The sequence below is a fragment of the Lutjanus erythropterus genome, chromosome 2 (assembly GCF_056507025.1).
Source record: "Lutjanus erythropterus isolate fLutEry1 chromosome 2, fLutEry1.hap2, whole genome shotgun sequence".
Classification (NCBI taxonomy): domain Eukaryota; kingdom Metazoa; phylum Chordata; class Actinopteri; order Lutjaniformes; family Lutjanidae; genus Lutjanus; species Lutjanus erythropterus.
In genome coordinates, this window is record NC_139318.1 from 21,165,339 (window position 1) to 21,192,307 (window position 26,969).

Consider the following 26,969-nt stretch of genomic DNA (forward strand, 5'->3'; position numbering starts at 1 on the left):
AAACTCAACACTATGCAAAAACATTACTCTTTATTTTCTTCCACAGGGAAAACACATTTTCACAGATTTTTCAACAGCAACATAAAACATTATTAGATCCACTTATACTACTTAAACTGATAAATAAAAAAGACTGTAAAAAAGAGGCACACAAGGTAACATGATTGTTTTATATACATATATATATGTATATATACTGTATATACACATCTTGACACAGTCTTTACTGTTGCTGGATTTTGCAAACTCAGGTCCATGTCTTCGTTTATTTCAAGTCTGACCTTCCATGAGTCCAATGGTGCAAATCACAATAAATTAATCACATAAATAGATCACTGTGAGAGATCAGTCAGTGTGTAGCTGTAGTGGATTTTGCAGTGATTTTCTCTCATTGTCAAATGATCTACCATCTAAAGCTTGTGGGAGTGTATCACATATTGGCAGTGTTAAACTCAAGTGTTAAAACTCTACTGGTTCTAACAAAAAAGGTGAGTATCTGGAGATCTGCTGTCTTAAAAACACAGAAATAGATACCAATAAAGATTCTGTTAAAGCTAAGGACATTTGAGTTTGATGCCAACTTTGACATTAATAGCTGCCAAACATCAAGACTCTGCTTTTGTCTTAATTTGCAACCTTATGTGACATGTGAGTAAGTTAGTATCTAGTTTCAGCTAGTTGGAGTCTGTTAGTAATTCAAGTTAACCGGCACTGCCACAGACACGCGAGTATAAAAACAAAACAAATCTCAAATCTAAGCAGCTCAAGTTCATCATGGAGATTTAATCAAGGTAACATTATACACAAAATGTAGTTAAAAAAGAATGTGTTACACATCTACATTATTTTACAATAGATTTACAGTACTTCCTTCATACAGTCAGGTAAACAAGAGCACTTTGTTCTCTTCCTACCAAACTGCAAAAAGTCTGAGCACATCCTCGCATAAATCCATATTTTCATATTTAGCAGTTTTGGCTACAGAGAGCTACATTTAATGCAGCACTATGTTGTATGATTAAGTACCTAGCTCAGTTTATCTGCTGGTGTTAAATGTGTTTTTTTTGTTTGTTTAATAAATCATAACTCATCTGAGATTAACTTCAACAATGGCCTAATTGTTAGCTACACAAGAAAAGTTATTTAACATTCACATTTCGCATAATCTAACCACTATCTCCAACGACTTCGCTGCCAATTCTTTTGAAGTTGCTCTGCTTCCACAATAAAATGCTGCATTTAAAAACACAGAAACTCTGTGCTGATGATAATATCTGTTTTTTTTTGAGAAACTCAATATGGTGTCAGCCTCGGATGCCTCGCTTGCAAACAACAGTTGCAGGTTAGAACAGCGCCCGGTAATAAAGAGCATTTATCCTGTTTCAATTCATAACATTTAAGAGGCATTCAGTTCAATGCTCCAATTTTAACTGCTAATACAAAACAACATACAGAGAGTGGTCAAAAACAACAGGTACACTTAACAGTTGGACTGCCCTGCAATCAGCCTTGCTATGACTGTATCAGTGAGGTGTTAGATTCTTTATAGTGACTTTGGAGGCCAGAGTTTGTGTTATTGTTGGACTACATGAGACTATATTGTAAGATTCTCCCTCTGTATACCCATATACAGGAGACCGGTAAACAGGATGATGGGAACTTTCATGAAACAGTTCATCTGACCTGATTTTCTGACTACTTCACTTTGGTTAACTGGGAATCAGTGCAGTCGCAGCCGCTGAGTTAACGTGTTCGGTTTTTCAGTCCAAGTTTAGTTGGTCTGGGTTTACACTTGACTCATATAGTGAGAGCCGTCATCTACTGTCCAGTGTCCTTGAGTGTCATCTGCAGCTCTCTGAGGAGGTCTTCTTTGGATAACCTGAAAGTTAGTGAGAGGAAAAAAATAACAATACTTTTAGAGCCACGATCAAGATTTGAAGACATACAATGATGTACATTTTTATCTTATTATATATCCTGAGTTTGTCGTTCATATTCTGGGTTAGGGGTTAGATTAGTGACTGAGATTAGTGACTATTCAGGAATTCAGATCTAAATTCTACATGACTAATAGTTAACAGGTGGAGTAAGCGTTTCTTGGGAAGGATAGTTGATTGTTGAGTCTCATTCCCGGGACCTTAAATACTGTCGATTTGCATTGGGTTGATTGTTGAGTCTCATTGTTTTGTTGAGTGGCTCTGTCCAAGTCACAAACTGAAAGCATCTGTATTTGACGACTTGGGAATGACAATCAATCAGCTCTCCTTCCCAAGAATTATTTTACCTCACTTAAGTGAGTACCAACAACTCACACAACTCTTTGCTTTCACTTGTGTATTCAGCAGTTTGTACAGTAAACTGTGCCAAGTTGGACTTCCTCAATGAACTTCTAAAGATGTGCTGGATTTTAAAAACTGATTGAAACTGGGTCGAGATGTCAATGGGCCTGAATAAATGAAAGCAAATAACAACAGAAATCAAACTGTGAATAAACCTGTGCATACTAAACATATATTATCAGTTAATACCATTTTATTCAGTTAGATTATTAATGGTGATTAATCGATGAATGATTAATCATTTACATCTCTAGCACAACTGATAAAAATATTACTGCAATCGCAATATGGCCAAGTGAAATGTTGAAATAGCAGAAGCTACAATATGTTGATAAAGGTAAAATGTGTGACAAAACAGTATTTTAGTCAGGTACTGTAGTGCTGCAGAGATGTCCTGGACTACAAATATTCTTCCCCAGATCTAAAAAACATGTTTGTTTGGGACAGACCCCAACAAATGTCACATCATCATGATTTTAACAGGGTTTTTCCAGTGAAACTGAAAACATCTGTTTTTGTTGTACATTTACACACGTGCAAAAACACAGCAAAGATCTCTTCTGCACCATCCTTCAAAATATCTGAAAATAAATTAGTCTTAACTTTAGTTTTTGATCTGTCCGTTTCAGTGTTTGCTGACATGACTACATATTAAAAACCCTTTAAAAATTAAAGAACATACAATATTTATCAGTCCTATCAAGAGGTTTCTTGACTGCAGGGAAATGGCAGGTTTCTGGTGAAATGGGCCAATTTCAAAACTACTACATTATCCTGAATTTATTTTCTTTTCCAGCAGCTTTGGCAACTAACAAATAAGTCAGTAATCACTTAATACCACCTTTTGTAGTAATTCTGACGGACAAACTGTTAGTAATGTCGATTGTTGGATGTACAGTTAATGTAAATAATTTCGTCTGCTCACCTGTTCATGGTACCTCTGATTTTGGTAGCAGGTGGACTCCTGGGCAGCCATGCTTTTAACTCGGACTGCTCCCTGTCTGTCAAGAGAGCGGGACCTGGGGGTTTTGAACTGACTGCGCCGGTGCCACGACTTGAGCTGTTCACTCACCACTTGTTGTGGGAGACCACTGGAGCGGTAGTGTGGATGGTCCCATTGAGCCGGGGAGGGGGAGAGTCTGACATCAGGAGGCAAAGGCCTCTGTGCTCTCTGCTGGGGCACAGCGGGATCTTTATACCAATACTCATATCTGTGGGAGGGAGTGGGAGCCTGCTGGGCGTAATAGTTTCGTGCCAGGTCCAGATCAGGTGGGTAGACCATTTCTTCATTATAATAGGCTTTGTGGAAACTGGGGCTGGACTGGTGCCTGGGATTATGGTAAAAACCAGTGCGTGGGAAGGCCTGAGGTCCATAGCTGCCAATTTGGCCCGAGTGCGGGAATGCAGAATGGTACTGCTTGGGCAAATCACAGGGCGACTCCTGACACGGTGAGCTGTTGTAAGATGTATACGAGTGTTCAGAGTTGCTGTCCTCAGAGCTGGCATGGTTTCCATAGCTGACCGCAGGGGGAGGAGTCTCTGGTAAAGTTATCGCGTATTCTGTCAGTCGCCTCCTTGCACTTCTGGTGCGACCACGCTCCTTTTCAAATGGAGACTCAGGGTTGGACAACCTGCAAAAATCACACAAGATATGCTGTTAAAATGCATTATTTTGGCTAATTAACAAAAAAAATTAACCTTTTAAAACAGGATAGTTCAGCTTATTTGAAGTGGGTTTGTATGAGGTACTTATCAACAGTCAATATTTTACCAACAACAGATGGCAGTCGATGTATCCCCAGTCAGGAGAAGGCGAGAAGAATACCAGCACAGAACCTAAGCAATATACTGTTGTGGACAAGGTCACAGCTAAAGGTATTCTGCCACTTAAAAATGGTCCACCTAAAAAAATCTGTTGTTTTAAGTGTATGCTATATTTAGTATTTTTCATATTTTCATCACTTAACTTTGCTGTGAGACAGCCTTTTACAAAGGCAAAGGCAAGCCAAATATCGTTAACTCCAAACCAACCAACTCCATGGGTGAAATCAGTGATTTTACCTTGCAGAACACGGGAGTTTTATAAGGATAGTTCAGATTCACAGCAAAACACAGACAAATTAACCGGCAACTCCTGTATTCTGCAGGGTAAAATGACTGATTTCTCCCATGGAGTCTGATTTGTTTGGAGACAGCGATATTTGGTTTATATAACAATGGTTTTCTGTTGTAAAGGCTGCCTGAGGTAAGTTAAAGCAGTGAAAATATTTTAAATATAGCATACACTAAATTGATAGATTATTTTAGGTGGACCTTTCTTTAGACGCTAAAATGTTTTTTGTTGCTGGTAGTGATTTTACCTTGCAGAACATGGGAGTTTTATAAGGATAGTTCAGTTCTGCTTCTTCAAGCTTTGGGTGTGTCAACCACCATCTACTGTAGGTAATACACCAACTATTGATAAGTACCACATACAGCTCCAGCTCACTTCCCTTTCTCACAGTCTCTGTTTTCTCAAACTAGAAATATTTAAACTATTAACTATATGTGTGAAGGTAAATTATATCACTGTGGTTTGTAGTTAAAGGCTCAACATAGGAGTGCTGCTCACACACAGTACTGTGATGTGTTTGAGGTGTGGCTACCTGAGGGACAGTTGTCTGTGCACACGCATCTCTGGTGTGGAGGGTGTGCTGTTCGACTGGGTGCGGCTCAGCTTCAGATGGGAAAGTTGCATTGGCAGAGCAGACTGTGCTAAGCAAGCCTCCAGCGGTGGCAACAGTTCACTTTTGGCTGGACTGCTGAACACACAAACAGACAGCAGCACAAGAAATATGTTATGTTTTGTCTCTCAGTTTGTGTTTTGATACTAAAAATTTGGAAATACTTAAAAAATATCCAGGCCTGGTTAATGATGACAGACATTAACAGAAGTTTCTGCACAACATTGTTGTTGTGTTATCTCAGGTTGGAGTTTTTATTACAGCAATCGACTACTGGACAGTAAAGCCTGAATTGTGCCTCTGTGTGACATGTGGTTATAAATCAGTAGGATTTAAAGTCTAGTGTGGGATCTTCCCATTGATTGTTGTAGCTCCAGTGCAAAAGCAGATGGCAGTGTTACACATTCATGAAAATCACTGACATCTACTCTGTAATACAAGGCAGGAACACAAGGTTTGGCACTAGAAATGACTTTACTAGATGAGCTGCAAAAAGTGTTTTCATCCCACCCCATGTAGTCTTCACTATCAACAAATAACAACAAGCAAAAACAAAGCACATTGAATACATCCGTCAGTCCTTGCTGCGTCTATATGGCCTTGATGTCTGATAAAATTTCAATATTCACTTCCATCAGCTTGTTTATTTCCAGCATTTTTCAGAACCATTTCACCCACAAGCTTTAATGCTAATAGCAGCCACAACGCCTGCATTTCACACAGTTTCCAACAACTTTAACTAAAAACTCGATGAACAGGAAACGAGTCATGATGGATGGTCTGTGTTACCTCGTCTTGCTGGAGGAGCGCGACTTCTTGCTCTTCTCGTAAGGTTGATCGAGACTCGTCTCTGTCCAGGGGGAGTGCTGGATGGGAGGAAGGTCATACGCGGGGCTCGAAGTCAAACTCATGGAGTCAAGGCTTGGATGGGGAGACTGGCACGGGGTCAGTGGCAGGAGCTGTGGAGCCACAGATGGAGACAAATAGGAGCCGTCTACAAAGGACTGTGAGGACACAGCAGGAGGCTGTGGAGGATCGGGCTCTCCTGGACAGGGGAGTCCTGAGGACAGCTGGGATGACTGGCTTGTCACTTCTAGAAAAAAAAGAAGTAATGATGATGAAATGATGAAGTGTCTGATATCTGCAGAAAGTTGATTAACATGCTTCTCCTCTATATATTCTTTAATTAAGAGAAACCAGGAGCACTGCAGTATTCAAGATAAAATACTTCTTAGCCTCTGCACACATTTCTGCCATGTTGGTTATGGTTATGTGGTAAACAGGGTGTAGGGCAGGGCAGTAACTAATGATTATTTTCAATGTTGACTAAATTGTCAATCATTTTCTCAACTATAAGATTAGTTGTTTGGTCTATACAATGTCAGAAAATGGTGAAAAGTGTGAATCAATGTTCCCCAAAGCCCGAGCTGACGTCCTCAAATGTCTTGTTTTGTCCACAACCCGCATATATTCAGTTTACTGTCACGAAAGTTATACTGTTCTTAAAAGGTTACTCAAACAGAATAATCAATTATCAAAATAGTTGGTGAATAATTCAATAATTGATTAACTGTTGCAGATCTAGTTAAGGGTATGCAGAATTTGTTTATTTTTTCCATCAGTTTTTAGTGGCTTTGCTCATTTCAGTTTAGTTTTTATTAGTTTCTGTGTTTTAGCAGTATTTGTCAGGGGCAACAATACTTTGTGAAGGCAGCTGACTCAGTCAGTGAGTCATGTCAACGTCCTTGTCTCAATAAAAGTACGCACCAATGCATCATCATCCTTTTTGTGTTGACAAATTTGACCAAACTGACAAAGACTAAAACTACAGACATTATCAGTATATTTTTCATTTTATTTAGTTTTGTAAGTACACAATATCATTTCAGGGTTTTTTTTCCTTACATTTAGTTTTAGTTTTTATTTCAGATTTTGTAAAACATTTTTTTACACTTTGTTTCAGTTTTTAGTGTAGTTTTAGTTAATTACAATAAAATAGATAAATAGATAGATAGTACTTTATTGTTCCCAAACTGAGAAATTCTTAAAATCTACACTCTTTGTATTAATATAAAAAGTGCTGGATTGAAAAGCAAACTGAAAGCAAGAACCAGACAAAAGATCTGCACCCCGTACTAATAGCTCCCAGCAACTAAGCAACTTTTTGATCTAACTGGCTTTGTCACCATCACAAAGCAGAACAAGAAATCTACAGACACAAACACATTCATGTCTCAGGTGATTGTGATCTTCATGGTTGAGAGTCAATCTACCATCAAAGTGGACCAATAAGAGCAGAACTGGAACTGGCAAACATTGTCCTGCTACATAACTACACCACATAAAGTTAGTCTTTCTCTTACTCTCACTAACACAGGACTGAAACACAGCTTTTGTGTAGAAATCGAGTCTTACCTTCATCTTGCACTACAGAATCAGACAGAGAGCTGTCATCAGATGTACCCAGATCTGAAAGACAAAAACAGACAAAACACTTTGAGTGTCAAATGATTCATTAGTCAACCTGAGGGAGGGTCAAAACTGACATGTTGTCAGCAATCCTGATTTGCAGCCTGGGATGTTTATCACTGGTTTGAAACAAAGGGGTGACAGAGGCATGAGCAGACTTAAGGACTTATTTTCTGCTAATCTGTTTATGACATTTGAATAAATGATAGAGAAATACGGTATCCTTCGACAGGAATTCTATCTTTATATGCAGATAAGGCATTATTTGCACAGCACAACACTGACTGAATTCTCCTGTTGAGAAATTATTATTTATAACAGATGGAAGGATGTCTGTGAGTCTACTTTTTATGAGGCTGTGTGTTTTGTACCCCCTGTTGATTTACAGGGGCTTGAAGGAACTATCTGTGACAACTGGTGATGAAGAGTGGAAAGATATCTGGAGACACGCGAAATCAATTTCAATGAATTCCATGCATGAAAGGGATCTGACGTCAAGCGATCCTCTCATTTGGCCGGGTGCCTCTCACCTTGTTGTGTAATATTAAAAGCAGGGAGTGGTGATGATCGGCCATGCTCCAGTCGCAGCTGAAACGCCGTCTCTTGTAGCCGTTTGAGCTTTTTCTCCTCTCTCTTGCACTGCTGTAAGCGGCTCTTTCTGACAGCCTTGCTCAGGCGCTCCTCTTCGCAGAGCTTACGTGCTGCCTCAAATATCTTCATCTGAAGCGCTAACTCTGCATCCACCAAACTCAGCTGTGACTCCTGTGAAAGTGAAAGCAGGGTGGCAACAGTGTGATTGTATGTCCCTGAAGTTTAGGCATCGTTTAAAAATGAGTGAAGTCTCTAAATGCCGCTTGTACCTCTGCTCCTTGAAGAATATTTTGTTCATCAAGTTTAAACGCAGCTCCGATACGTCTGCGAATCTGTGGAGGCTTCTCTCCCGGCAGTAGAGGGTAATCATCTGAGAGACGACCTGTCAACTCCTAAACAACACAGAAAATACAGAAATAAACATCACAAATCTAACTGTCCACAAAACAACGTTTGAACACGACTAAACGTTTATTTTTCTGAAGACAGATCTTGGCTTTGTAAATACTTAATAGAATAAAGACATTGTTAAAGACATCTAATGAATCTTTTCAGTTTAGTTGTTCAAATAAAGACACACATCTCTTCAGAGGATTAATTCATGCATGTCTGTAGCAGTTTTGAAATCACATATCTTATTCTGCACTCCTTACATGTTGAGGCATATATGTTCAAGGAATCTCTTGCACAATTCTGTGTTTGCAGAGATTTCCTTTCACAGCACATTCTTCAGGTCTCACTTTCTCACTGTATCAAGTATCCGCATCAACCCCGAGCATCACGACGCACCGTTAGTGACTTCATTAAGAGAGTTGTCATAAAAACGCACTTTGAGTCACTTCGAGCCAGCCACCTCAGCAGACAGGCAGAAACGTAAAAACAGCCAATAAGATTAGTTGTTCTTTTGTCACCGGGAGAAGGGAGAGGCATCATGCCTGCCATTAGTTCATCTAAGCATGTCCCAACAGGAGTGCCCAGCCCGAGTGTCAACAGGAAAGAATGATCCGTCCTGGGATTTTACCCCGGAGCACCGACGCATGGCAGAGATACTCTTGAAGGAAAATGTGTCCAGTTTCGAAATAACTTTGTGGCAATTTTTAGTCGTTACTTGATAATCCACAGTGTAGAGAGAGCCAGAAAAGAAAATGAAAGGGTGATGTGACAAAAGTCTTGTGCAGTATTCAAATCCAGGCTGTTATGGGAACATTGACATTACTTTGGCCAATTGAACCACCACAATACCTCTTCAAAAGCTATGATACGTAAAAAAAAAAATCTCAGTGCAGCCACATTGCGTGATTTAATTTCTCTACACAGTGTGTTGGAAAGCAAAGGCTTGATGTTTGTATTCTGCTTAATGGTAAGAGACAAAACAATAATGTCACAAAGGACAGGAGGGCGGATTGAAAGGCCTTTTGTTTTCTGTCAGTGACGTTTCTGACTGGAGTTAACCACTGTGACATTAAAGTCTAGCTAATGCAGACAAATCTGAAAAGGCATCAGTTTGTTGGACACCAAGTCAGTGTGCAGAAAAAAGAGCATTTCTAGACTGAAGGCTGTAAATGTCACATGGTGACATTAAATAAATGTTAATGGGAGCATTATTTAGTGTGCAGAATCTATTTTTCCATTTTTGACATGTACTTTGGTGCATGTTTTTATAAACTTGACCGCAGAGCATTTGCAAATTGCAATGAATGATTTTCCCTGGCATTAATCTGCTGGCTCAAAAAAGTATGGACATGGCCGAACACATCTGAGAAACTTCCCATCTTACAGGTTACTTTGTTAACCTCAAGTAAAATGTGTCATGGAACATCCTGCACTAAAGAACCCCACCTTAATCTTGTGAAATATGGCGAGCTTTTTGTCACAGCTTGCTGACTTACGCAACGAGTCTACTATTGTTTGACACTGTATCTATCTAATAACACCTTCATTAATATCTTAATGATCTTAGATTACGTGACTCATTTATTCTGTGACATGTTTTTAATGTAATTTTAGGCAGCCTCATTAGTTTTTAAGCTGCTGGCCTGTTGATTTGCGTATTACTTACAGCTTCTCGGATGCAAACTTTCTTCAGCTCCAGTATGCAGATCTCCAGTCGCTCTTTGAGATCCTGGTGTTTGAGCTTCATGGCTCGCGTGTGCGTTGTCACATCCTTCGTATGTGTTGTTGGGCTGTCAGAGCCTGCATAACACAACAAAGCAAACTCAAAGCAATTAATTATTGAAATATCTGGAAAGTAATTCAATAGTTGAAAACTAAATGATGAATCAAATAATTTTTGCAGCTCTAATTTTCTGCTGATTAATTGACCAATGTGTTGGGACCCAAACGCATATATACATGAAGGTTATATGTGCAGAACTGCCAGTTTCATGGGCACACCCAGCTGAAACTTGCAACCCAGTACAGAAATCAAACAGTAAATGCTCTCCTTTATGGAGCTTATCATGATCAGTTTTTGTTGACATTTGTCACAGAGATGTTGATTCAACTCTCGTCATTTTGGAGACTGTTGTTTTTGGTGCTGTTGAAGTGCACTGCATAACACTGAAAGGTGTTTTAATATCAATTGGCAACTCTGTGAACAGCATGTGCAGTAAGTGTGTGAACAAATTTGTATGTTTAAAGGACAACCATAATGAAATCAAAACTAATAAAATATGCAGGAGAAAATGAACTTTTTAAAATCATATGACATTCATGTAAGTATCTTAAATATCTTAGCTACATTACAACTGTATTTATTTATGTATCAGTCATTACTGCTATGTCATATCCGAGCATTAAAAACTTGTAGCAGTCAGAAATACCCTAATATTCCAGGTCCTTTGTGTTGATGGTGATCTTTGCTTTCGTTTTGCCATCTCCTGTGTACTTTTGCCAGTTTCATTTCATTATAATTTAAGTTTTGTTTACTATGTTTTCCGTCTCCTTGTAAGTATTCTGGCATGTTCATATGATGGCAGTGCATTTTCATTATACTGCAGCAGTTTAATTCTCGAGGACACTACAGACGACACAATGGCTACATTCAACAGAACATATCTTCTGTTTTTATCATTGTTTTCATTAGTGGCATGCAGACTGAGAGGCAGGATCTTCGAAACTATAAACAATGTGTGAGTGTTGGACGGGTACTGTCTGTAGCTGTGGTGACTAATGACATTAAGATTAGTCTCGGCACTGTGGGAGTGGCTTCAGGCAAAATGCATTGACCAGGCAGCACCACATACCTTCAGAGATTATTAACAGAGTCCCTGCAGGTATTTACAAATGTCCGAGGTGCGACAGGAAAGAAGTGTGACAGCACTACAATAGGCCAAAGAATTCCTCCTCCTAGAGTGACAATCCCCCCTTTCTTTGTCGATCGCCACTTTCTCATTGTATAGAGGAGACGTCACATGGCTCAATTAAGGCGCAAGGAATGTCAGAAAGGGCAGAACTAATCGGTGGACGGTGCTGGGCGTAGCAAAAACAAGACTGCCAAAGTTTGTTGCTGATACAATGGTAAGGTTTCCATATGTGACTGAGGGAATAATGCAGACGACCAAATTATGTGACCGCCTTTAATGAAGACTGTGGGGACCCTGAAAATACAGACTGACTCGTACAAGAAGCAACATATTCACTACTACACAAGTGCAAAATGCCAATCACATTTTTTTTTAAACAAAAGATAATGTATTCAGACTTCATGTTTTGTTTGATTTACACTCCAAACATAAAGCTGCTCAGTTAAATATCAAAGAAGACTTTTCATTTTCTGTCTATCAACTCATTGAATAAACTTAATGTTTCAGCTTGAATATTCACAAAATATGTTAAACTGGCAAAAGGGCTGACTTTTCTTTTCAATCAGTCCAGACTTAAAGGAGGAACTTCACCAATCTCAAACATCAAAATCTGTTTACACATCTTGAGGAGTACACCTGCATATGGACAAAAAGATAAGTATAAACACATTTTTTGTGGCTCCAGACGAAGCTGACAAACTAACTCAAGTGATATCACATCAACAACAGTGAAAGCTGTTTATCAACACTTATGTCTTTATTTGTGTCTCACTAAATCAGTCAAGCACACAATACAGTTCAAGCTCCGTCTGTGGACATGTTGCAACAGTGTTTGTATGTGCAAAATACTGTGAAATGCATCATCAACGATTACTGCTAACAGTGGCTAACTCGGCTAGTACAAACCCAAACTTGTTTATTTTTTATTTAGACTTCCCGACTTGTTTACTGGAACACCACCACTCACGTATGATCATTCACAGCTCCAACTTCTGAGATTAATGGAACACAGCACCATTTCTGCTTGAGGCTACATTAGCCGCTACTAGAATAACACACCTGAATCTCCGACTGAACTGTCTACAGTCAAGTTGCATTGTGGGTAAGATAAGCGCCAGGTTTTCACAAGAAAGAACTCACAGACCAAAAAAGACAATATGTCTGATTCTGCTGTACCAATTTTTGCCCATCATGCAAACTGCAATGCTAAATCTGTGGAATACATTGATCTGAATTATTTGCTCTGCATCCTCCATGTTGTGTAGTGACTAATCTTGCGGGAAGTCACAACGGACAACATGTGTTTTGGTCTCTGCCTGAGTTTTCACATGACAGCTTATAGTTGTCAAACTGTAGTTTTTTCACGTGGCTAGAATTACTTCCTGAAACAAACTAGGTTTGGTGTTGCTGCTAAAGTGGAGAGTTGGTTTAAGAATGTGCTCATTTTACTGAGGACAGGATTGAGATCAAAGAATAGAAGAGTTGATTGATTTTATAGTTTGTTTGTTTTTTTTTAAGAAAAACTGACAAAAGGAATTATCAGTTAGATAAGCAAGAGAGGTACAGAAGTACGTAATGTAATCTGTAATCCATGTAATCTGTTATGACTGTGCTCAAAAGTGGTCTTGCAGTTAAAGAGGTTAAAAGTACCAGGAGAAGTTTTATGTTAAAAACAGGTTCTGAATGTAAGAGTGGTGAAGTCAAGAATAAGTGGGTAGCTGTAAATTGTGTTTTCAGCAAGAACCAACAGCTTTGTCACATGACAGATAACTGAGCCTACAGGAGTAGATAATACATAGGCTATTATTTATGACTGCTGATGTAGGCATGTTACTGTAAGTGTTTAACTTAAGGCCCTGACCATCTGACATACTGTTTGCTCAATGGTCTGTAGTCATTTACTTTCAACAATGTCATAAAAAACACAAATATGATTACATACAGTAGGCCTATATATTTTGACTGAACTTAATAGTGAATTTTATTTGTCTTCTGTTTGAGGTCATTTGAAAGCAGGTGCTGAGATAAGATTACCAGGGTTGGACTAAGCTGTGTACTTAGTTTCAACATTAATTTGGGTCTAAAGGCTAAAAGAGCCCGGTGCTTTCCTTTTTAAGTCACTGTAATTTAAAGTAAGGGTGAGACTTGCCAGTACAAACTTTAAGTCTGAATAGTCAAAGGATGTTTTGACAAGCAATTGTTCAAACTTATGAAACAAGGCAACAAGGCACCTGAATCCACTTTCTGTTAGTTTCAGCAATTCAATAAGGCTGCACAGCGTCCCTCAGACACATTTGGGCAACCAACCAAGAACATCTGCAGTCCAGTTTGTTTTCTACTAATGCAAGGTCTCATGATACTGGCCATTGTTACTAATGTAGATAACTAACAATCAAAATCTAATGGAGCCAAACACCAGACCTTGTTGCAGTGAACTATGAGCATGTGTAGTCCTGCATGGAGGAGCATTTCAAAATGCAGCCTTGACCATCACATGTAATAATGTTGCAAAGGGCATTAGTGAATACTACATGGGGAGACTTAAATGAAGGAAGGCATATTCATGCAGTATTTTCCAGGCATTTAACACAAAAATGCTGTGACTTTGATAGACGTGCTGCTACACACTAAAAAATGTGATGAGCAATAGACAAAATGTTTTACCTGAATGAAGGATGATGCCGCTGTCCGTGTCGCTGACCTCTCCGTTAATCTCCATGTCAGTAGATCGACTTCCTGTTGCTGTTTTTCAGTAGACAATGTCGACGCTCACCATTTCCTGTGAAATACAGTATTTGTTTAAGCATCAATCACAATTTTCAAGCTTTCTCAAGTCGATATCAACCTGAATCTCAGAAAAAGTCGGGGACAAATTGAGGTCTTGAAAACGTAGAAATTTTTAAACATTTGAAGCTTCTGTTGAGGTTTTTGAATGAAGCTTTGAATGTCCCAAAATTAAATAAATAAATGAATAAAAGAAATCCTTAAACATCTTCAGTTCAAATAAACTGATTAATTGGATTAAATGAGTAAGTATTCTTTTAATTAAATAAACATTCATTAATTAAAATAACTAGTTTTGTCAACATAAATATAATTCATGGTGCCACTAGATTGCTGCTGAATGGCCACATTTACACAGGTGTGTGCAGCAAGCAGGAGAGTCTTGGACCACAGTGATTATGTTGTTTTTGAAATAAAAACAGAGCAACACAGTGTTTATGCCTGCAGCCTCTGGGAGTCCATGAGGGCTTCAACAAATTATTATTATTTTTTATTTTCAATTAATGTGTTGCTTATTTTCTAGACAATCAAGTAGTGGTTTGGTCCATAAAATTTCAGAAAATTATAAAACATGTCAATCACTGTTTCCCAAAGCCCAAGATGACTCAAATGTCTTGTTTTGTCCACAACCCAAAGAAATTCCGTTCACCATCATAAAGGAGAAAGGAAACCAGAAAATACTCACATTTCATTTAGGGAATCAATTTAATAATCGATTAACTATCAATGGTTGCAGCTCTAGAGTCCATTCAGGGGAAACGTTAGAATGCCTGAATATAAACTGGGATTACAGGCAACTAGTCACTGGGCTACAAAGAAAAGCAACAGATGAGTAGTCAAAATCCAGCATTAACACAAGCTTTCCAAAGACTGCCCATTACTCAATCTGGTGACCTGTGTAGCTGGAGTGATTCAGGTGTGACTTGCCTTCTTGACCCTACAGTCAGGTGTAGTCATAGTCTCCCACAGCATGAGTACACACACATGTTGCCAAGTCTCTAGTGTTTCCTGTCACTGCCTGTTTGTGATGTCATATGATCGGCATTATCTCATTCCTTATAAGAGATAAGCAGCTCAGGACGCATGAGCCATATATCCAGTGGGTGTCAAACAAACACTGTGAAACTTGTTGGTTAGATCATTAACTAGGAGAACACAGGAATGTGGCGGTGGCTGCATACCAACACACATGGGAAGTGCACTTCAGCTGGCTGTAGGAAGCATCCCAGCAGTCTCTGTTTTGAGGAACAACTAGGTGAGATGAAGCCATGAGCAGCAACAAACAGGAGTTGTTTCTAGCATAGGTTGGTCCAGCCACCTGGTGATGTTCAGGGGATCCATAAAATGTAGACCATTATCATCCTGACTATGACCGGGACATGACACATCCTCCACACAGCTCATATGACTGTGAGTGGAGCCTTCACGCCTCCAACTTTCAGATAATTGGCTGCTGTGTTTGCAAAATTAAGGTGAAATTGCTCAAGTACAGAATTCTTAAATAACAACCCCAACACCCTACATTCAAATAGAATCAGTTTTAAAAAATAACTGTAAGGGTTGTAACAAAGGATGATTTTCAGTATCGATTAATCTGCCATATATCTTCACAATTAATTGATTAATCGTCTAATTGTGAAAAATCTTCATCACGTTTACTCAGAGCCCCAAGTGATGTCTTCAAATTGCTGCTTTTGTCCGACTGATAGTCCAAAAACCAAAGACTTTTCATTTACTGTCATACATGACAAAGCAAGGCAGCAAATCCTCACATTTAAGGAGCTGGAACCAGCAGATGTTTGACAGTTTTGCTTTAAAAATTACTGAAACGATTAATCGATTATCAAAAAAGTTGGCAATTAATCAACTAATCGCTCTAAATACTCCAGGTACCAAATATAGACTAGTTTTTGCAAAAATGTTTGCACCTTCAACAATCTTTTTTCGTGTCCGCTGGTGCTTTTAGCAAACGCCTGGTAATTACAACAAAAACACTTCACCAGACACAGATTTGTATGCTGGGCAGAGGGTGAACACAATCCTCCAAAAGGTAAATGTGGACAAGGAGTTCTCGTAGTCTTGTTGATTCGCATTTTTTGAAAAAACCCTCTATATGACCTACACCGACTGCTGACTCCCCACTTCTCTTAACTGCCGGTAGAGGCCATAATGCTAGAATAAAAGGATTACCTACTAGCAGTGTGGGGGGAGTAAAATATAATTAAATCACAGAATAAATGCAACTGTAATCTGTTACAAATACAGAGGGAAAAAAACATAAATACTTCTGATTACTCTTTTCACAACGCTCTGTACTGAGAGCACCCTTCTAGTTAAAGTTGAATCAACATCTTTTGACAACAAAATATCTAAAAATGGTGAAATGGTGTGTGGCCGCCCACCTGAGTCTGGTTCTGCTTGTGGGGAGTTTTTCCTCACCACTGTCACCAAGTGCTTGCTCATGGTGGGATTTGTTGGGTGTTTCGGTAATTTTATGAAAAGGAAGGTCTATATAAGTGCCCTGAGACTTCTGTTTTGATTTGGCGCTATATAAATAAAATTGACTTGACATGTTTCCAGAGCCCAAAGGGGCAACGTCAAAGCGCTTCATTTATTGGACCAACAGTCCAAAGTCCTTCAACAGAAAAATCTTCATATCTGAAAGGCTGGGATCATCTTGTGTTTGCCTTTTTTTCCCTTTACAAATTACGCACTTTTCAAAATAGCAACAGATTTCAGAGTTCTGTTCATTTCTGTCATGTAGATCAACAAAACCCCAGAAAAAATGATCTCATACAGTAGGTAAATTTATCCAACAACACACAAAATGAAAGTGTATTTTAATTGGGGTTTTCAAGGTGAATTGAAATCCCCTGAAAAAACAAAAATTCTCATTCCTCCACCGCACAGGGACAGAACTGCGTTTTAAAGGGAGGGAACCGAAACTACTCAAGTAGTTTGATGCATTGACATACAGTATCTTGCCATCAAAATAAACAATATGAACTGTTGTTAACGCTAAGCACACTGTCACATTTTTGTAATCAAACTCTATGTTTGAACAAACATTTCTTGTGTGTGTTATATTTTCACGAACACCAAAACAACTTTCCATTTTTTAAAAGACTATTACACACACAAATAAAAACACATGGGTAAGAGCACTATTCATTGGGAATGGGTTCAGAGAAATCAAACACTTGCATAAAAAAACAGGAATTAGTTGTTTCTACCCTGAAGATGCAAAGAAACTGTTCTGAACTGCACAACACTCGCTGAAGGCATTTGTTCCCCATTATTCTAAGTCAAGCGAGTCAGTGTTAGTAACACAAGCAAAACAAGCACAACAAAAAACACTGACATTAGTTAAAAACATGAATGTCTCAGTATGAAATATCAGCTTTAAAATACTATTAACAGTTTGACAGCCAATCCCCATAACTCAGAATTCACCCAGAGGACAGTGGATGAATTAAAAAAGACACAACAGTGCATGAAACACTGCCAGCTGGACAACGTATGAAAGATCTACTTACTTTACGAGAAACTTAGAAAAATGGTCAAAATCCAAAGAGTGAAAATTTTCCCGCAGAAATGACTTGACTTGAATGGTAAATGCACAAACCAGAGCTGAGTGGAGTCTGGACAGGAATGAGAGACTCGCCCACTAAGAAAGCGCTGCCTGCTGAAGAGGAGTGGCCACATACAGAGAGGGGCCGAACACTTGAGTCAGGATCATATAACTCAGCGCTCCTGTCTGAGTTTGAAACTGTGTCAACAACAATGACACACCGAGTGAGAAATTACGCTTCACTTTACCTTCTTATCAGTTTCCTAATTGCTGGGTGGTGGCAACCTGGGTGAAACATGTGTCCCATTACAAAAGAACCAGTACTATAAAAATGACACAGTATGACTAAGATTGAGGGCCCAGGAGAAACACATGAAGAGCATTTTGCTTTATTTCAACAACTGATTGATACATGCAGATTACCTAGATCTAATTTAAGAGACAATACAAACTGCCTGCTGGCCTGGGCAAGTAAAATGCCATATCAGGTTAGTAATCTAGCAACTCACATGTCTGACCAGGAGAGTGATCAAAAAGAATTCAACTATTTCATTGTAACAGCCCTTCTTTGTATATTTTCATAATAACATGTGGATGTGCTGGTGCAACATTTTTTCCAATAATTTCACAATCTCTTGACTCAGAATTGGGACTGAGCTTTTTGGAACATCAAACAACCTCAGAAATGCTTGTTGATGATGTGGAAGAGTAAATACATTCCTCCACTCTCAGGGTGGAGAGGGTTAGAGATATTAGAAATGATGCTACTATTATGTAGGGTCCTTTGGTTTCTGTTTTGGGTGTCTGGTTTTTGGTGTAGATGGGTGAGGTTGAAGTTGTTAATTTTTTCTTCTCTTCTGCTGTGTCTTAAAAGAGAATCATGTCTCTGTCAGTTTTGTATATTCACTAATAGAGGTGTCATAATTCTACAAATCCATGATTTGACTTTCAATTTTAAGGTCAAAATCTGATTTAAAAAATAATAAAGGAACTTGCATTTACATAGGGCTTTACTAGTCTACTGTCTACTCAAAATGCTTTTACAACTACATGTCACATTCACCCATTTGCTCACACAAGCACACATCAATTTGAGGCACAGTATCTGGCCCAGGGATGCTTCAATATGTGGAATGGAGGAGCCAGGGATCGAACCGCCGACCCTCTGATTAGAGGACAACCTACCTCTAACTCCTGAGCCACAGCCGACTACAGAGTCTTGATTTGTAAAGATCAACAGATTACTGGTTTATTCCCTGACAAGTGTCACTTACATTTTCAGATTCTTCTCTAAAAAGACATCCTATAGTCCGTTCTTCCCAAACTTGGGGCCTTGAGCCACTGCAGGGAGGGTGTGGATGACCAGGGGAGAACACAAAGAAAGTTGAATGATTGTTATTGATTGATGATAATCGTGGGGTGAGATGGTGGACTACTAGTCTATATGGTATCAAGTGTGATATAATGGCCACTAAGCAATGCTGTGTCATCTATGAAGTGTTGTTTTTTTTATGCTGGACATGCACCGGGTGCCACAAGAAGTTGTGGGTGGACAGAAAAAAACATACTGGGAGAACCGCCAGTTCTTCCTTTTCAATTTGACTAATGAAATTGAAAGCTCATTTATATTGATTTTCAATTTAATATTGAAATTGTGACACCCCTACTCACTATTTATCTTAATAATAATTATTACTATATTTGTATATTCACTAATGATTTGTGCATACTGGACATCACTCCCAATAATAGCATGAATATATAAGCAAAAAATCTTACTTACTGGTTATAGAAGAATCTACGACTCGATAACTGACTATTACCAACTCTCACAGACTGCTGACATCCTCAGTTTTCTTACAATGACAACAATAAACTGTCAGTGAGGCAGTTTAAAGATCAAATGTCTGGTCACTAAATTTCTACTGCCATCTCCTGGTTGTTCAGTTAGAATGGATGACCTTTTCTCAATATTCACATTTATTAGTTTAGGTCTGTAAATAGACCCTCTAAACTTTACCATTTCTCTTCCTACTTACAGACTACCAGTGCCAAGTCCCTTTTGTGGCTTGCCATTTTTGCGTCTACTAAAAAGGGGGAAACACATGTCGGTGGGCTAGTCTGCATGATTTACAGAGAGCCAGGGGCAGCACCTGCTCTGTAACTGCATGGCTCACATTCATTCTGAATCTCAATATTCATTTTGGCTTTCCAGGAATGCTGGTGCTCAGACACTCTGGAAAAAGGTCCAGCAATTCCCAGACACTCAAGAATCAGATCTCAAATGACATGGCACCGAGAAAGCAGCAGATATTTGCTTCAGTAACTTCTACATTTAGGTTTCACAGTGTGAGCAGCTCAACCGGCCACATTTCACACATGCCTTGGTACGTTTGGCATTGTCAAATATTTTATCTGTTTTCTTGCATTATACTGTATTTATTTGGTTGAAAGTGGACTATAGTAAATATTTTAGCTGGCTAATATTATGGGCACCGGTAGCCTACTGCAAAATACTAGCTACCTCTGTCAAAGCTCAATCAATTAGTCAGCTAGGCTGATAGATCAACTGGTATCAGCACATATGTCAGCCAATATATGACACAAAACTGAAGTACAGAAACATCAAAGATATGTTCTAGCAATGATAGTGTCGCTATTATATAGCTTGTGCACCAGAGAGTAGTGAAAATTGTATTTTTTAACTGTAAAATCTCCAGCACAGCACATTTTCTGCTAGCAATATTTGAAAAACCTTCACTAAAATGATGGACGGAAATATTCAAGGGACAAAACACAATCAGTTAGCATTTTATTAGGCACACAGAGCGAAAACTAATGGGGAAACAGTCTTACACTATATGGTAACTTTGGAGAATGCAGTTTGTGGTGATGCTGAATTGTTTCGCATTATACTAACAGGTGTCTCTAATATTTTGTCCACCCCACCACTCTGCAATACAGTCCAAAACCACCACAGACTGCCATCCTTACAATGGAACCACCCTCTAAACAGTTAAAAAAAACAACATTATTAGTTTTATGAAGGTGTGATTTACTGCATGACTGCTGTATCAGACTGCATTAGTTTCAGCCTATTCACCTACCAGCTCCTGTAAGATTCACACAGTAGAAGACCAGTAGCCATGTCTTGTGTGAACAGGCTGCATACCAAGCAGCTTGATAAGATAAAATCAGATATAAGGCAGTTTCAGTCATGCAAATGAATAATAAGCTCTGCTGATCATGGGAAACTACAGTTATACAAACACTAATAAAAGCAGCATTGTAGCAGCCTTCATAAGAGGGAGCTGAGAAAAAGCTCAGACACATATTTAAGTGTCTGAGATTACTTATCTACTTAATTAGCATTCACTTCAGTTTATAGCAGTCTAACATGTGATTTTACAATACAAGGCAAAATGTGCAATATGACTTATTTAAATGAAAGACCTTTACAGTTTGTGCAGGTGTAGCACTTTGTTTTATGTTTGCTAGGTATAGCTGTCTGACTCCTACCTTTTTGAAATTCTGGTTTCTAGGAGAGAAAGAGACAGTTCACTCTCTATATTTTAATCATCAGTTTCATGATACAAATAAAGACTCATCCCCTGATTTACTAAGGCAGGCACAAACCAGGTAGAATTAAAAAATATTTTTATGTTTGCACTTAAATTTAATACCCTAATGTTTTCACTGGGCAGTAAATAGTGTGATTATATAAGCTGTTCATTTAGTAAATCAGTCACAGAAAGCTAGTACAATAGTTAGAATAAACCCAGGGTTCAAAAACATTAACTATGACCTTAAGCCACAAAAAGTTCCTCTGTGGCCACCAACTATTCCATGTAGGTAGCCATCTGTGGCCAGCAAGTTTTATCCCTACACTACCATTATGTTGGGGCTACTTAAGTATAGGTTTACTGAGCCTACTCAAACTTCTAATTTGATCTCTACATTGTTCAGTTCCTTTAAATTGCCTTTTATGCATTTTTTTTATATATGTTTACATTTGGACCACCAGAAATTTAACTAAATTTAGGGGCTTTGTGGCCCGGGAGGAACTGCTTAAAAATATTACCGTCTATCCCCGACACCCATCGTTCAATTTATTGCCCTCAAACTGACATTCCTTAAAATGCATACTCATCAGTTATACGGTGCTAAAGGTCAACAGTTATTCTTTTACTTTGTTCAATTTGGGCCTTGTCTATGTGCATCATGCTTGAAGTGACACATTGATGTTCACCACAGACACTCGTCCTGTGTTTAAGCAGCCAGTTGGTGGATGTCATGGCTAGTTTATATAAACCAGAGTTCCCCAAGAGACAGAGAGAGGGCTTTGTGTAGGCAACACAGCAGCTGGCAAAACAAATTCTTTACATATTCTTGAGTCCCTTTTATAAGTGTACGGCTAGACTACTGCTGCCAGTGTGCGCAGAGCCATCAGCTGCCAGGGGATCACACATTATCCCTCAATATTTTGCAGCTTGGTTCTTTCACCAGGTGCTAATAGATAATTTCGCTGTAATGATGCTTAAATCAAGGTGGTGTCATAAAAATAGTGCTATAAAGTTACACTAATGTACTACAAATCCTAAAGCTTTAAAAGGCAAACAAAGAAACTCTTACAGATGCAGGGTTCCCTCCCTCTCTGTGCCTGCAGCCAACTTTAAGCTTTATGTTGCCTAAAGGTTCTAATTGACTGTAATAAAGATGTGAAAAAATACTACATGTATCTCAAATGGGCACGCGTGCAGATGTGGTGTGTCTGATGTGGATTATGGAATTAGAAGTTTGTGTGCACCACCACGCAAATCAAACTCTATTCTAAACTATGGCCAAGCCCTCCACTGCCGCTGAGAGTGAACACACTTAAACACATCAACAACACCATTACAGAGAGAGACACGTTTATACCTAAAGTTCCTCTTAAGTAGCTTTAAAATAGGAAAGATCTGATTGTTTTACACTGTTGGATAGTACTAAACCCATTGAAGCTATATGATGTTTGATTTGAATGAGATTTTAAAAACCAAGATGGTGTTTCATGGATGTAACACGGCATCAAACTGACTTCATACAAATTTCTCCAGAATTTTACTTTGACATATTTGGTCTCTTTGGAAACATTAAGCTCTTCTCTGGAGTTTAAAATTAAGTTAGATGGGTTTGAACAAGATTTTTAATGACGGTCCCACCATCCGTAGGTCAGTGAGGTTTCAGGGTTTAAGCCACTTCTGTCCTCTTGCCCTCTGGTCAATGCTCAGGAATGTGTAGACAGCAGAAATGTTTCAGTGCACTGAAATCACAAACTAACTAATGGGACTTGTGCACTAAAGAAAACCTTTGTATGGATTAAAATAAAAACACATCATTGGTTTCCTATATGTCTCCTAAAAACATATAATAAAGGATGTGTCATTAAGTAGGGCTGCAAAGAATGGCGAAAAAGGTTGATCAGTGTTTCCCGAAACCCAAGATGAAGTCCTCAAATTTATTGTTGTTTTGTTTACAGACCAAAGATATTCCATTTACAGGGATCCAGGACTAAGAACCCAGAAAAAAATAGCATTTTAGAAACTGAAACATTTTAGAATCTTGAGATTTTTTTTCTTAAGAAATTACTCAAAATGCTCTATCAATTATCTAGATTGTTTGCAATTAATTTTAATAGTTGACAATGACAGCTCTAGTTATCAGGTAGGTATACTGTTAAACTACTATACAGTTTAAATGCATGGAAGACAGTAGGGGTGTAAGAAAATATTTAAGCACTTGTGTAGCTTAATATTAAGTTTTGTGATACTTTATCAATTCTCAAAAACATTGTATCAGGGTTGTAATCTATCTTCAGCTATTTGATTCTTCCACACTAAGGTAACAATGCGATCTGAGAAAGAAATTAGTAAGCACATATCTTTCCTTTGCTCAGATTGCACGAAAACTAGGGCTATGATGTTACAAGGACTGTGATTAATCCAAACGTAGACCTCACTGTTTTGATTGCATTAAAAAAAGTTAACTTTTAATGCTCAGATCTTATGCATATAATGGTGTGTAAAGTACACTTTGTTTTCTTAAAACTATTTTAAAGAAATAAAGAAATCGTAACATCATACCAGTAAGGCAGCGTATTGAATCGTAACCCCTGTATCGTAATATGTATCATATCACAAGATTCTTGCCAATGCACAGCTCTAATGTATAGCATCAAATACCCCTGTAACTTTACTCATAGTTCCTCTCAGATGTCTTCTTTAAAGTGCTGTGTGTTTCTGCTGAAAGAGGATGTTGAACCCTCATAACTTCTCTGTTGATTGTTGCAATGAGATATCCTTATACAGTTTATGGTACCTTTGAACTTTGGTTCTGCTTTACACAAAACTAACATGTCCATAAAAAAGTCAGGGACAGTCCATAAAGCCCAGGGTTCTTACAGAAAGAAAGAAAAACACAAAGGAAACTCAAAATTCAGTGTTTTAAGATGTACCAACATTTGAAAATCTCCTGTTTCTTCAGCTGTAGAAAATTGTATGACTTTTCATTTTTTCTGTTCTTGAAGATGTGATATGGATGTAGAGAGCTACCGTCCAGAGCTACCATTTTCATTTGTGATTTAGTCATTTCTTTTCTCAGTTATTTAGGAAATGACAGTATTATATAGAGCGCTCAAATGTATTAGACAGGCTTGCTGTTCACTGATTTGTACCTCAGTGATTGTTAATTGAGTCTTATTATGAGTATGACTGTTATAGACGTGTACTTATGTATTTTATGTCATAAGTCAGAGTAGCTACTATTAAAATACAGTCGCAAATGAGGGTCTAACAAACAAATAAACAAACCCCCAATTTAAAGCTAAAACCCACCGTGGAAATGTATAATGGATGTTAGAGCTACAACTAACAATTATTTCATAGTCAATTACTCAGTCAACAATTTTCTCGATTAATCGATTAATAGATTCTTGCCTATAAAATGTCAGATAATTGTGAAATATATTGTTCAAGGTTTCCCAAAGCCAAGATGACATCTTCATATGTCTTGTTTTGACTACAACCCAGAGAGATTCAGTTTACTGTCAGAGGGGAGTAAGGAAACCAAAAAATATTCACAATTAAGAAGCTGGAATCAGATATTTGTGACTTTTTTTTTCTTAAAAATGTACTCAAACTGATTTATCAATAATCAAAATAGTTGGCAAATAATTTGCTTATTGAGTAATAACTGATTATACGATAAATCACTGCAGCTCTGTTGAATGTTACTTCACAATAACATCACACACACACACCTGTAATTTACATCTGAATACTCAATGTACATAAAAGTGGATTTATAAGCTAAGGCAAAATGGTACAGCAAAACCTGGATGAAGTTGAGTGCTCATGTACGAGTCAGATAACATTTTAAAATCTCCCAGGGTAAATAAAATAAAGATATATTCTGGTATTTATCCATCCACATCATCCCCCCGGTCAGTCAGCTTCACAGAGCTGCTGCTGGGCCTCGACTTTCAAGACTTTCCCAAAGTTTAGAAACTCGCTTTAATCGGGAGCTTTTCACCAAACCTTTAACTATATGGTCCAAAAACTTCATTTTCAAAGGAACAATGTGTTCAGAAGCATTCGTAAACTACCCACTGCGCACATGCATACACAGTCAGTCCATAGGTTTTTGCTCTTACCTCAGTAGCTCGTTAGCTACAGTTAGCTAGCATCGTGTCTCATCTGTATCCATACAATCTGCTCTCCATCGGCTCGCTGCACTCTCTCAGATTTGAGCTGGACGTTTATCTACTTACAATGACAACAGAGCTGCCGGAAACTACACTAAGTCCTCGATTTACGTCTCTCTGGTCTAAACGAGTGGATAAACTACAGCTCACACATTAAAACACCAATTTACTCCCCAAACCTAACTATTGTTGGAGAGGCAACTTCTTCAGCGGTGTAAGTAAAGCAACGGTGTGCTGCCTTCAGGGACAGTCGGAAATATCGCACACATAATGACATCAAACATTTACCATGGTAACCGCGTTTCCGACACACGACGTACACAAGGGCATGCTTATCAAGTTACATTATCAAACTCAGTAACACCGCGGCGACAATATTCATTGCAACCCAATATGGTAATTTAATTAATTATTCAAGGTATATCAATGGCTCATGTCATTGTTGTATTTGTCCACGCTGTTCCTTTGCTGGTGGGAATTCTGTTGGTATGTCACTTGATTGCTAAAATAAAATAATAGCCACCATGCAAAACAGTCCTTCGAAGAGTTGCTTTGCCATTATTGTCATCTCGTGTCAACTTTAAAGTTATATTCAACACTACAGTCTAGAAATCACGATTTTAAGATGGGCCTATGAACGCCGCATTGATTATCCACTTCTCCGCTGCTGTGTGGGCGGTTTACGGGCAGTGAGCAGTTTTTGATGGTTATTCAGCGGGTTTTTGACGTCAAAGACAATTAAAGATTTATCTTCCGTGGCCGAAGTTAATACTCTATAATCAAAGAGGAAAACAAGTAGCCGCAAATTGTCATTATAGTGTTTTTATGTCAGCCACTGGGCGGCAGCAGTGCGTTACATTTACTTTTAATCCTGTAAACCATGTGATCTTCCACCAAAACACTGTCGCAAATTTAATGACAGATGGTGGTTAAAAGGATGAAAGTAATCGTCACTATTTTTTCTTATCTAATCTCTGCAGTGTGTATGTGTAATGTGAAAAGTGGTTTCCCCTACATGTGCCGAGTGCTAATTATATGCTTAGGTTAACAGTGTTGATGAAATCATGTTTCCACATGGGGAACTCTGATATGTTTTTGCTTAAAGCACTTTTTGTTTTGTTTTTGGATTTTTGTTTATTTGTTTTATTTTGTTTTTCCAAAAAGTAATGACTGCCTTTATTTTTTAAAATTAAAATGAATAAAATACAATAAAATATAATAAGATCTACAATAGAAATTGTTAAAATTAAATACATAATTTTTAACATGACATTTTGTTAAAATGTGACTGTTAGACCTCATACACATCTCATCAACAACAGAGGATCATGTCCTCATCTAAAGGTAAACAAAGTTTGTTTTTGTTTGTCAGCACTTCCTTGTTTCATGCGTCTCTTGTCAGATGCAACTCTGTCACAGTTGTGTTATTTCCCATGCAGTGTGTTG

The 26,969-nt window shown here is 38.3% G+C and overlaps 1 protein-coding gene across 4 annotated transcripts; it reads right to left on the reverse strand.

Moving 5' to 3' along the window:
* Positions 1–13: 13 nt before the first annotated feature.
* On the reverse strand, positions 14–25,751 carry inavab (innate immunity activator b). 4 transcript variants are annotated; one of them, XM_084731916.1, is made up of 10 exons: positions 25,473–25,751; positions 14,092–14,206; positions 10,182–10,315; positions 8,392–8,514; positions 8,062–8,293; positions 7,478–7,531; positions 5,852–6,155; positions 4,985–5,137; positions 3,265–3,970; positions 14–1,879 (listed from the first exon to the last, which is right to left on the reverse strand). In XM_084731916.1, exons 2-10 carry the CDS (start codon positions 14,144–14,146, stop codon positions 1,787–1,789), a joined length of 1,854 nt encoding a protein of 617 aa, XP_084588042.1. In that variant the 5' UTR covers positions 14,147–14,206; positions 25,473–25,751; the 3' UTR covers positions 14–1,786. The 4 variants fall into 4 exon arrangements, with proteins under 4 accessions (XP_084588042.1, XP_084588026.1, XP_084588034.1 ...); XM_084731900.1 differs by having other exon boundaries at positions 4,985–5,140; XM_084731908.1 differs by lacking the exon at positions 25,473–25,751 and adding an exon at positions 17,748–17,889 and having other exon boundaries at positions 4,985–5,140.
* Between the last annotated feature and the right edge of the window lie 1,218 nt (positions 25,752–26,969).

Bases quoted from the DNA above. Each gene is read 5' to 3' on its own strand.
- inavab (XM_084731900.1), bottom strand. From the start codon at position 14,146: ATGGAGATTAACGGAGAGGTCAGCGACACGGACAGCGGCATCATCCTT. The intron at 6,156-7,477 runs GTAAGACTCGAT...TTTTTTTTCTAG, and splicing joins TTCTGTAGTGCAAGATGAAG to AAGTGACAAGCCAGTCATCC. The intron at 1,880-3,264 runs GTGAGCAGACGA...ACTAACTTTCAG, and splicing joins ATCAGAGGTACCATGAACAG to GTTATCCAAAGAAGACCTCC.